This window comes from Loxodonta africana, chromosome 14 (genome assembly GCF_030014295.1).
Source record: "Loxodonta africana isolate mLoxAfr1 chromosome 14, mLoxAfr1.hap2, whole genome shotgun sequence".
Classification (NCBI taxonomy): Eukaryota; Metazoa; Chordata; class Mammalia; order Proboscidea; family Elephantidae; genus Loxodonta; species Loxodonta africana.
This window is the reverse complement of record NC_087355.1, coordinates 4,421,117-4,433,922: the sequence shown is the minus strand read 5'-3', so window position 1 is coordinate 4,433,922 and position 12,806 is coordinate 4,421,117. Positions and strand designations below refer to the sequence as shown.

The 12,806-nt window shown below is 39.5% G+C and overlaps 1 protein-coding gene across 6 annotated transcripts in view; it reads right to left on the bottom strand.

The window, feature by feature from the left end:
• PRKDC (protein kinase, DNA-activated, catalytic subunit) overlaps nt 1-12,806 on the bottom strand; it is a 322,104-nt gene that overhangs the window by 59,469 nt on the left and 249,829 nt on the right. For all 6 annotated transcript variants that reach the window (XM_064267698.1, XM_064267697.1, XM_003408313.4 and 3 more), the window contains 5 exons: nt 12,571-12,751; nt 11,760-11,920; nt 9,372-9,583; nt 8,440-8,527; nt 8,208-8,351 (listed from right to left, as the gene is read on the bottom strand). In XM_064267698.1, coding sequence (XP_064123768.1) covers nt 8,208-8,351; nt 8,440-8,527; nt 9,372-9,583; nt 11,760-11,920; nt 12,571-12,751 — 786 coding nt within the window. The remainder of the gene's footprint in view (nt 1-8,207; nt 8,352-8,439; nt 8,528-9,371; nt 9,584-11,759; nt 11,921-12,570; nt 12,752-12,806) is intronic.

Genomic DNA, 12,806 nt, shown 5'->3' with positions numbered 1-12,806 from the left:
AACGGCAGAATAATAAAAGAGGGAATAAACAGTGTTGGTATAGAACTTTTAAAAGGAGATGAAGTCAAGGTGTTATCAAGTAATTAGACATTGGCTTAAACTTAGGAAGACAGGAGGAAATTTCAAGGTAACAACAAGGAAAGTCAATAAACCTACTCATCAAAATAAAGAACAAAAACAAAGTCTCAGTAAACACAAAATCTACAAAAATGAAAGAAATGGAAAGAAATATACAAAAAAGGAATTCAGCACAGATGAGTAAGAAGAACAAAGAAAATGTCAGCACCACAAAAAAAAAGCACTATTAAGTGACAGCAATAAATTCACACCTATCAATAATCACACCGAACATAAATGGCTTTGAGGAACCCATAAAGAGACAGTAACAGAATGGATAAAAAACAGGATCAATCAACATGCTGTCTACAAGAGACACACCTTAGAAACAATGACATAACCCAAGTCTATTAAAAAGCAAAGGATGGAAAAAAAATATCAACCAAACAGATACCAAAAAAGAGGAGGAATGGCAATATTCATCTCAGATAAAATAGAATTTAAAAGAAAAGCCACCATAAAAGACAAAGAAGGGCGTTATATAATGATTAAAGGGACAACCCACCATGAAAACATAATCATAATACCTACGCAGCCAATGCCAGGGCTCCAAAATACATAAAACAAATTCTAACAGCACTGAAAAGGGAAATGATAATTCCACAATAATAATAGGAGGCTTCAACACACCACTCTTGGTAAAGGACAGAACATCTAGAAAGAAACTCAACAAGGTACAGAAGATCTAAAGGCCACAATCAATCAACTTGACACCTTAGACATATACAGACACTCCACTGAACGGCAGCAAAGTACACATTGCTTTCCAATGCACAAGGAACATTCTCCAGAAAAGACCACATTTTAGGCCACAAAGCAACCCTCAACAAAATCCAAAACACTGAGATAACATGAAGCATCTTCTCTGACCACAATGCCCTCAAAGCACAAGTTAATAACAGGAAGAGCAAGGACGAAAAATCGAATACATGGAAACCAAATGACACCCTGCTTAAAAATCCCTGGGTAATAGAAGAAATCAAAGATGGAATAAAAACATTCCTAGAATCCAATGAAAATGAAAACACATCATACCAAAACCTTTGGGACACAGCAAAAGCAGTGCTCAGAGGTTAATTTATAGCAACAGACCCCCACATCAAAAAGAAGAAACAAAATCAAAACATAAGCTATACAACTCGAACAAATACAAAGAGAACAGCAAAAGAAGCCAAAAGCCACCAGAAGGAAGGATATAACAAAGATCAGAGCAGAAATAAATGAAATAGGGAATTAAAAAACAATAGAAAGAATCAACAAGACGAAAAGTTGGTTCTTTGAAAGGATCAACAAAATAAAAAATCCTTGGCCAAACTGACAAAAGAAAAACAAGAGAGGGTGCAAATAACCCACATAAGAAATGAAATGGGGTACATCACAAAAGACCCAACTGAAATAAAAAGGATCATAACAGAGTACAATAAAAAACTATAGTCCAACAAATAGGAAAACCTAGAGGAAATGGACAAATTTCTAGAAACACACTACCTACCCAAACTAACACAAACTAAAGTTGAAAACCTGAACAGACCCACAACAAGAGAAAAATTGAAAAGATAATTTTAACAACTCCAACAACAACAAAAAACCCTGGCCCAGATGGCTTCACTGGAGAATTCTACCAAACATTCAGAGAAGAGCTTACACAAGTACTACTCAGACCATTTCAGAATATGGAAATGAACAGGATACTTCTGAATTCATTCTATGAAGCCAGCATAACTCTGATACCAAAACCAGGCAAAGACACCACAAAAAAAGAAAATTACAGACAAGTATCTTTCATAAATATAGGTGAAAACATTCTCAACAAAATTCTAGCCAATAGAGTTCAGCATCATATCAAAAAGAATACACCACAACCAACCGGGATTCATACAGGTAAGGACAGTTCAACATTAGAAAATCATTCAACATAATCCACACCACATAAATAAAAAAAATCATACTATCATCTCAATCAACGCTGAAAAGGCAATCGAAAAAGTCCAACATCCATTCCTGATAAAAACTCTCAGTAAAGTAGGTATAGAAGGGAAATTCCTCAACATAGTAAAGAGCATCTACACAAAACCAACCAAAAACCAAAAACCAGTCAAGTCGATTCCGACTCATAGCGACCCTATAGGACAGAGTAGAACTGCCCCATAGAGTTTCCAAGGAGCACCTGGCGGATTCGAACTGCCGACCTTTTGATTAGCAGCCATACATAGCACTTAACCACTACGCCACCAGGGTTTCCAGAAAACCAACAGCCAACATTATTCTTAATGAAGAGAGGCTGAAAACGTTCCCCTTGAGAACAGGAAAAACAAAAGGATGCCCTTTATCATCACTCCTATTAAACACTGTGCTGGAAGTCTTACCTAGAGCAATAAGACAAGAAAAACAAGAAAAGGGCATCCAAGTTGGTAAGGAGGAAGCAAAAGTGTTCCTAGTAGTGAATGATATGATACTATACATAGAAAAACCAAAAGACTCCATGAGAAAACTACTGGAACTAATAGAGAAATTCAGCAGAGTAGTAGGATACAAGATAAACACACAAAAATCAGTTGGATTCCTATACACCAATAAAGAGAACTAAGAAAAGGAAATCAGGAAAACAATACCACTGATAACAGCCCCTAAAAAAATAAAATGCTTAGGAATAAATCTAACCAGGGACGTAAAAGACCTATACAAGAAAATTACAAAACACTACTGCAAGAACACAAGAGAGACCTACATAAATGGAAGGACGTACCATGCTCATGGATAGGTAGTCTTAACATTGTGAAAATGTCAATTCTGCCTAAAGCAATGTACAAATACAATGCAACCCAAACCAAATAACAGAATTCTTTAAAGAGATGGAAAAGCTAATAATTAATTTTATATGGAAAGGGAAGAGGCCCAGATAAGTAAAGCACTGTTGAAGAAGAATTAAATAGAAGAGCCCACACTACCTGACCTTGGAACCTATTAGACAGCTATGTTAGTCAAAACACCCTGGTACCGGTACAACGACAGACACAATGACCAACGGAACAGAATTGAGACCCAGATGTAAACCCATTCACCTATGATCACCTGATCTTCGATAAAAGCTCAAAGTCCATCAAATGGGGAAAAGACAGTCTTTTTAACAAATGGTGCTGGCAAAACTGGATATCCATCTGCAAAAAAACGAAACAGGACCCATACCTTGTGCCATACACAAAAAATAATCCGAAATCGATCAAAGCCTAAATATAAAACCACAAACTATAAAGATCATGGAAGAAAAAACAGGATCAATGCTGGAGGCCCTAATCCACAGCATAAAAAGGATACGAACTATAACTAATGTGATGGTTAAGACTGTGTGTCAACTTGGCTGGGCCATGATTCTCAGTGTTTTGGCAGTTGTATAATGTTGTGACCACTTCCCTGTTGAAATCTGATATGTGATCACCCCCATGATGGAATCTGCTGAGTGGTACTGGTGGGGTGGGGCTTGTGGCAGCTCACCTCCCCCTCAGCCTTAATCTCTCTGCCTTCCTGCTCGCCTTGCCAAGGTCACTGGCTTGTTCTGTATCCAGCAGCTGTCTCTTGTCTGACCTCTGGTTCTTGGGACTTGAGCTAGCAGCCACCCTGTCCATCTTGGGATTCACAGATCTTCACAGACTGCGAACAAAAGCCCTGCTCACCGACCTGCCAATCTTGGGTTCACCAGCCCCTGCAGCCATGTGAATCAGGAGAAACCTTGTGGTCTTGCCTGCTGACCTTGGGGATTCCTCGACCTTCATAGCTTGAGAGTGGGAGCCCTGCTCTCCGACCTGCTGATTTGGGGTTCACCAGCTTCTGCGGCTCTGTGAATTGGGAAAGGCCTCTATCCTGATCCAAAGACTTGGGACATTCCAACCCCTACAACTGCGTGAGCTGTTTCCCTGATATAAATCTCTCTCTATGTATTTATACCCTTTACTGGTTTTGTTTCTCTAAAGAACCCAGCCTAAGACAACTAACGATACATGAACAGCAGAAGATAAGCTAGGTAACTGGGATCTTCTAAAAATTAAACACTTACGTTCATCAAAATCTTCATCAAAAGAGTAAAAAGAGAACCTACAGACTGGGAAAAAAATTTTGGCTATGACAAATCTGACAAAGGTCTAATCTCTAAAATCTAAAGGAAAATCCAACACTTCAACAATAAACGGCAAATAATCCAATTAAAAAATGGGCAAAGGATATGAACAGATATTTCACCAATGACATATAAGCAGCTAACAAATACATGAGGAAATGCACTTGATAACTAGCCATTAAAAAAAAAAAATACCCTTGCTGTTGAGTTGATTCTGACTTATAGCAACTTGCAAATCAAAACCACAGTGAGATATCATTTTACCCCAACATTACGGGCACCAATAAAAAAAAACAGAAAATAAATGCTGGAGAGGCTGCAGGGAGATTATACACTGCTGGTGTGAATGCAAAATGGTACAACCATTTTGGAGAAAAATACAGTGCTTTGTTAAAAAACCAGAAATAGAAATACCACATGATCCAGCAATCCCACTTCTAGGAATATATTCTAGAAAAATAAGCCATCACATGAATAGACATATGCATACCCATGTTCACTGCAGCACTGTTCACAATAGCTATGAGATGGAAACAACCTAAATGCCCATCAACAGATGAAAGGATAAACAAACTATGGTACATATACACAATGGAGTACTACGCAACAATAAAGAACAATGATGAATCTACAAAGCATCTCATAACATGGATGAATCTAGAGGGTATTATGCTGAGTGAAAAATCACAAAAGGACAAATATTGTATGAGACCACAACTATAAAAACTCATGAAAAGGTTTACACAAAAAAAGAAACAACCTTTGATGGTTACAACAGAGGGGAGGGGTAGAAGGGAAAAACACTAAATAGACAATAGGTAAGTGGTAACTGGTGAAGGGTAAGGTGGCACACAATACTGGAGAAGCCAGCACAACTTGTCCAAGGCAAGGTCATGGAAGCTCTATAGACACATCCAAACTCCCTGAGGGACCAAATTACTGGTCTGAGGGCTGCAGGGACCATGGACTTGGGAAACATCTAGCTCAACGGGCATAACATAGTTTATAAAGAAAATATTCTACATTCTACTTTGGTGAGTAGCATCTGGGATCTTAAAAGCTTGTGGGCGGCCATCCGAGATACTCCACTGGTCTCACCATGTCTGGAGCAAGGGAGAACAAAGAAAACCAAAGACGCAAGGGAAAGATTAGTCCAAGGGACTAATGGAACGTAACTACCACATCCTCCACCGGCATGAGTCCAGCACAACTAGATGATGCCCAGCTACCACCACCAACTGCACTGGCAGTGGTCACAATACAGGTTCCCAGAGAGAGCTGGAAAAAAATGCAGAACAAAACTCTAACTCACAAAAAATAAAAAAAAGATTACACTTACTGGTCTGACAAAGACTGGAGAAACCCCAAGAGTATGGTACCCGGACACTCTTACAGCTCAGTAATGAAGTCACTACTGAGGTTCACACTTCAGCCAAAGATTAGACAGGCCTATAAAGCAAAATGAGACTAAATGGGCACACCAGTCCAGGGGCAAGGACTAGAAGGCAGGAGGGGGCAGGAAGGCTGGTACTGGGTAACTCAGCGTCAAGAAGGGGAAAGTGTTGACATGTCGTGGAGTTGGCAACCAACACCACAAAAAAATATGTGTATTAATTGTTCAATGAGAAACTAGTTTGCCCTGTAAACCTTCATTTAAAGTACAATTAAAAAAAAAAAAATCTATATAAGAAACAAAAAGACCAGGCAAGGTAATTGTTAAGGATGGAAATCTAAAAGAATCCTATAACCGGACTGTTTCACAGGTGTCTAAATTCTTGCTCTACTTTAAAGAATCCAAAACTGAAATGTTAATGATATATTTACAGGTACAATCCAGGCAAAAAAGACAAAGGAGCTCTAATCAGTGGCCCATATTAAAGAAAGCTTCAGCTTTACATCGGCAGATTAAGAAAGGCACTTTTAGATGTTTTAAGCTAAAATAAAGTGTTTAATGTATATAATATTCTTATGATTCTCCACCTTAATAACTTTTTTGATTAACCACCATTGGTCTGCGTATGGATTGAAGTGGGTTCCCCAAAAATATGTGTTGCAAATCCTAACCACTATGCCTGTGGGTATAATCCTAACTGGTAATGGGTTTCTTTGTTAAATTAATGAAACAGTATTAGTGTAGGGTGTGTTTTAAGTCAATCTCTTTTGAAATATAAAAGAGCAGATTAAACAAGTAAGCAACTAAGCAAAAATGGAGGGGAAGATACATGCCATTTGATCAGCAAGCAACCTAGGAATGAAGCTGAAAAGAGACGAGGACGTTTCCCTAGAGTGGACAGAGAGAAAGAGCCTTCCCTTAGAGCCATTGCCCTGGATTCACACTTCTAGCCTCCTAAACAGTGAGAAAATATATTTCTGTTCATTAAAGATACCCATTTATGGTATTTCTGTTATAGCAGCACTAGATAACTGAGTCTGATAAGAGGACTTCTACTGGCATAGTGGTTAAGAGCTACAGCTGCTAACCAAGAGGTCAGCAGTTCAAATCCACCAGGCGCTCCTTGAAAAGCCTGTGTGGCAATTCTACTCTGCCCTATAGGGTCACTATGAGTCGGCACTGACTTGAAGACAACGGGTATTATACTAAATTTCAGGAACCCATTAACAATGCTTTGACTTAATCTAAACAAACATTGCTCTCTTTCTTAGTAAAATCTTCAAGGTCAATAGAATCAAGCAATAAAACAGGCTTCAAGTTTACAACGACTAAATCAGAAAACTCCAGAACTAAAAGTTATCTCATATATTACCAGTCAATCACTCACATTAAACATAACCTTCTTAGCCTGGCATTGGAGCCCTGGTGGCACAGTAGTTAAGAGCTTGCCTGTTAACCAAAAAGTCAGCAGTTCAAATCCACCAGCCAGTCCTTGGGAACCATATGGGGTAGGTCTACTCTGTCCTATAGGGTTGCTATGGATCAGGATCGACTCGACAGCAACCGGTTTTGTTTTTGGTTTTGGAGCTTAGCATTGAAAGACTTTTGCTTCATCTCTGGGACCTACGTTGAGTCTTACGTTCTACAACTCTTTTACTAGTAGTGGGGCTTGGGACCTCTGACAAAATGAGTCCCAGGACTTCTCCTTTATGCCTTTAAACTTCCTGGGGTTTAATAAATAAAGGTAGTTTGACCAAAACTGCAACAACAACAGTAACAAATGCATGTGATGAATGCTAGAAGAGAGGCAGGTGTACACAGGTGTTTTGGGCAACAGAGGAAGCCGTACCTAATTCTTCCTGGGGACAGTTGGGATGAGGATGTTGGGGGAAGGCTCTAAAGAACTGATGCTTCAGCCAATTCTCTATGGGCAAGTAGTCCACCAGCTGGACTAGGGAGGGAAGGCAAATGCACTCCAAGGGGCACCCTACACCTGGCCTGGAGCTATGAGGTCTGGGTGTTTCAAAGCCCGTTCACATTTCTACTCGCTACCTGAGGCTTCTCCTGATTCCCTCAGAACTGAGGTGTGTTCCTTTCAACACTAGAGCAACTTTTAAAATAGCTCTCACATTGCTCACATCTGTCCTTACGCCCTTGTTCTTTATACAGGGTATTTATAGGACAATCCCTGGAATTCAGGAAATGGGTCTGCCTCCTTTGTATCTTTGGTAGCACTCAGGACTGGGTCTTGAACAGGGAACAGTGTTCAAAAATATTTATCAACTTATATACAACAGAAATATTTTCTTGATTCAGTATTCAAATCACTCTGAGAAGTATAAACTAAGTATAGCTAAGAATCTGAGCACGAAGAACAGAGTGTAATAAAAAACCTAGGCTTGGCATACTCACTCACCTGCCATTGACTGATCTAAAAATATGCTATCAATATCTTGGAAAAGGCATCAGGCCTAAGGCAAGTTTAAAAATTCAGTAGACATTTAAAACCAAAATTAACCACTGGATGTAAATATTTATCTTTACAACGACTCCTTTATCATAAAGGATACTGCCATCCATCCATACCTGAGCAAACCTCCTTCTGAAAGCTCCAAGACCTGGAACCTTTGAGTCTCCCAAGGCTGCATACATTCTGTCGTACATTTTTTCAATACTTTTTTTATTAACAGGGTTTTTTGCTAGTTCAGCTTTGGTATCATCGGTCCAATCCTGTGTAGATTAAAAAAAAAATCAAGCTCCTTTGCAAGTAGACTATACCTAAGATCTATGTTTTATGTGTTAGAAGCTGTTATATTACCTTAAAGAGCATTTCAGGATTGGAGAGCTGTTCTAGGGCATTAACGAATTCTTGAATCACTCCTCCTTGATCCAACTTACTTTTTATCCTATCAAAATTTTACCAAGTTAAAAAAAAAAATTTACCAAGTTTAGGTAATCAAACATCTTTCAAAGATACACACACACACACATATACACACACATACATACAAACACACACACACATATTCTAGGGAACTGCACAGTCTAGGGAAGGAGCAACTTAAAAATTCCCCAACATTAGAAGAAGCAAAAAGTTATCAATTCAATCCAGAGGTGAGGTTTTTAGATATAAAAGCAAATCTTCTTGCAAATGATTTTGTCATTTGGTCTTTTGACACATATAATTTGCTATATGTGAAGTTACGCTATCAAAGAAAGGGTTACTTTCTCGACACACTTTCCTCCTGACCTTTTTCTTTTCTCTCCTTTTGAAAAGCCCTCCCTCTGCAGTGGTCTGCCTGGGCAAGTCCCCAGATGGTAAACAAAAACTCTTGATACAGAAAGTTCGCCAAAGTACCACACATTTATAAAATATCCTTGCAAAACTAATATGCCATCACTAGTTGAGTCAACTGTCTCTACTTTTAAATCAGTTGAAGCCCTGAAAAGTGTGACTCTTCAGGCAGCTTACCATGTCCTAATGAAGGAGAGAGGCCTCCCTGTATATTTTAAATGGAAGAACAATTTCGGGAGCTGATTTCAAAAAGCATCTCATCTAGTCTGTCTCAACCAACAGATTAATGACTATGAGAGTAGGGGTCAACATTTCCTGAATAACATTCTAATATAAAACGTATTTTTAAACAGAAAGAAACTAACACAATCATAAGGTTCCATGTGTTTGCTTTTACCACACACATTTTTCATAACCTGCAGATTTTGACCAGATTAATTTATGTCTAATGTCACCTTGCCACAAACTCTTTGTTCTTATGACCAGCAGAGGTGTCTTGGAAGGCATAGCTCTCACTGCTTATCATGAAGGGGTAGACGATCGCCTGTGGGTAGTTGTCGGCGATCTCCTCCACGGTGTGCTGCACAGCCACGGCCTCCTCCTTGTCCAGTAAGGCCACCAGGTGGCTGATCCAGCCGATGAACTGCCAGCAAGGAATGGAAGAAATCTGAAATACAGAGAGCCATGCCTGAAGCATGAAGACCTCCAACCAGGTTTTATTACAAAGTCATATGCGTCCAATATGAAAAAACGAGGAGTATAAAAACAGAAGTATAAAATAAAAACTCTTGTATCCCCAGCCCTCTCAGTCCCGTTGCCGAGGCAACCATCTGACTCTTCCTGACGCCGTCTATGCACTTGCATATATACCCTCTTTCACCAGAGTGAAATCACATCCTTCTGAGATACGCAGACAGACCTACTTCGTTCCCTTTAGAAGCTGTATAATGTTCCATTTATTTAACCACTGCTCTATAATTAATATTTAGGATGTTTTCCAAATTTTTACTATTACAGGCAACCTTACAACGGACATCCCTATACATGCTCCTCTTTGGACTTGTGCTATATGCTATAGTGCAAGTTCCTAGAAGTATAATTACTGTGTGAACATTAAAAACTGTAATAAACATTACTGAAGTTCCCTCCAAAATGATTTTTCAAATTTTCATTTCTAAAATTTATGAGAGTGACTATTTTCCAAAATCATTAACAACACTGGACAAACCATTTTTTTAAATCATCGCCAATCTGAGAAGTAAAAAATACATAAATCTAATTTCTGTGTTTCATTATTAGAGAGGCTGAACATTCCATGTTTATCTGCCTCATATACTTAAACTATGTGTGCATTTCCTCTGACCATTCTCTAGTAGACATTTATTTCCAGTATAAATTGCATTTGCCTTTTGTCATCTATTTGTGACAATTTACATTCTAGACTGGAGAAATTAGCCTTCTGTCTCCCATATGCACTGCAAATATTTTTCTCCCACTTTTTTCTTTTTAAACTTTGTTTATGGCAATTTTTCGGTACACAAGTAACAAATTATTTTCTTTTATGGCTTCTGTTTTTTTGTCTCTTTACTCCAAGACCATTTAAAAAATTTTACTCATGTTTTCCTCCAACGCCTTTACGGTGTTATTTTTAAGATAAAATCTGTCCCGTGTGGAACACTAGCCTAAGGAACCTGGGCAAGCTCCCTAACTTCTACACAGCTATGCTTCTTCCTGCAATAGCTCTGAGGGTAAGAGAAGCCCGTTCACATAAATCTGCAGGCACAGCGTGCGGCTCGTGGCATTACTCAGGAAGTGGCAGACTAACGCCTACCTGGGGTACGACCATACTAAGCGGTACTCCACTTTACTTCCTCACAAATTCAAAATGTTACCTTTACCCTACGTACACACTGGGAGAAATTAAAACATAATAAACTTACTTGTCTCCTCACTTGTATTTAGGAAAGACACACGTAGGCTACGTTTACTTTAACCTCCTGTTTCAGGACTTCAGAGAACCTGCCATGCAGACCATCTGAGACCAGAGAGGGTGAAGGCACTGACAGGCCTTCGTGTACCCCACAGCTCACATACCACCACTGTTCACACTGACCATTGCTTTTTCAGCTCAAAGCTTGGCCCTATTTTCCAGTTAAATATCTCTAACAGTCAGAGTTTCAAGGAGTCTTGCAACTGACCCTACACTTTTCACAGATAAAGAAAATGGAGTCTTCCCTGCTAATAACATAGCAGCCTGATGACACGCGAGCAGAGGCCCATGAAGGACAGGATCAGCGAGGCACATGCAGCTCTGTACAGAAGATGCCGAGAAGTCGTCCAGGCTGCACCTGACAGCTGCTCTCCAGGCCTGGACCCACAAACGCCAAGGTAACTGCCTGATATGGGGCCCTCAGCCCCCTTCTTGGCCTGGGTGCAGGCGGGTACAGCAGTCACCAGGAGGTGGGGTACAGCTAGAGCGCACCGGTCTCCCTCGTTGCGTAGTAAACAGGGCACACAGTACCAAAGATGTTATAACTGCAGCTGAGCTCCGTGGACAGTCAATGTGCTAAAGAAAAGGCCCTCTGTCCTCAACACCCCCATTCCTCCACTCCTTTGGGTTCTTATTAGGCCCAGTGCTCCTATAATGTCCACAGAGGACCATGGTTAAGTGTGAACATTCTATTATATGGTTTTACATTACATATGCTCTTCGGATATAGTAAGATTCATTGCTGGTTGGGAAAAGCTATGATATACACGCTGTGCAGGCTAGTAAATCTCGGTACGAATTCCAGTGTGTCTTTAAGTTCTGTAAAGTTCTTCACTAGAATGTAGATACTAACCTCTTTTGTCATTAGGCTCAAGGTCTCCTCTGGATACTGTTCTATAATTTGTAGTAGTCTGGGAAATTTTAGCCTGGCTTCAGTAGAATTTAATTTTAAAGCTTTCAACATTTTCTCCACCACAAGTGCTGGATATGTCTGTAGTTCTATAGGATCAATAACTACAACAAATAAGGAAACAATAGTAAATATATCCATTTAAATATAAATTACAAATTTAACAAATGAGTACATTTTCTCTTTTGGTTTAATATCTTTGTAGTATGCCATTGTTCTCGTTTCAACTGCTACTTTAGATCAACAAACACGAGACAGGTTTTTGGATGATAAGTAAAAGCTTTTATCTTGAAGCCGAATTCTTCTTTTATATTACCAATTCTGCATGGAAACATAAGGGACATCTGCTGGCTATGGAATTTATTCCAGGAGCAAGAGGCAGGCCGATAGCACCAAAGCTGCAAGCAAAACATGGAAAATGCAAAATGGAAAGACAGAAAAGAGCCTGACTTCATTCAGATGCTGGCATATTGTTGGAGATGTCATGGTCACTTAAAAAGGTAACAGACTTCCCTCAGAGCACCTGTCATGGAAGAATCTGGAAACGGGTAGCGGTGATGACTGCATAACACGATGGATGTAATTAATGTCAATGAATTGTACATGTAAAAATGTTGAAATGGGGAATGTTTTGTTACATATATACTTACCACGTTAAAAAAGTTAGTGAATTAATAAAGGGTGGATAAGTGGATGTATAAATGAAGAAAATGAAAACAAACAACAGACTTTATACTACCAAAATGAGACTCACCTGACGCATTCTCTTCCTTCTTACGGAGCTCCTGATCACAGAAATCTACCAAAGTCATGTAAGCATCTATCGCTCCAGCCACATGGGCACAGTGCTTGGTGGAAGACTGGGTCCCCTCTTCAGCGGTCTGCACAGCTTTAGAAAGGAGATGGAATGCCTTCTCATACAGACCCACCATCACCTGGAATTCACAAACACCTTAGAGACCTGGGAGCGCAACTGATGCTTTCTCAGAG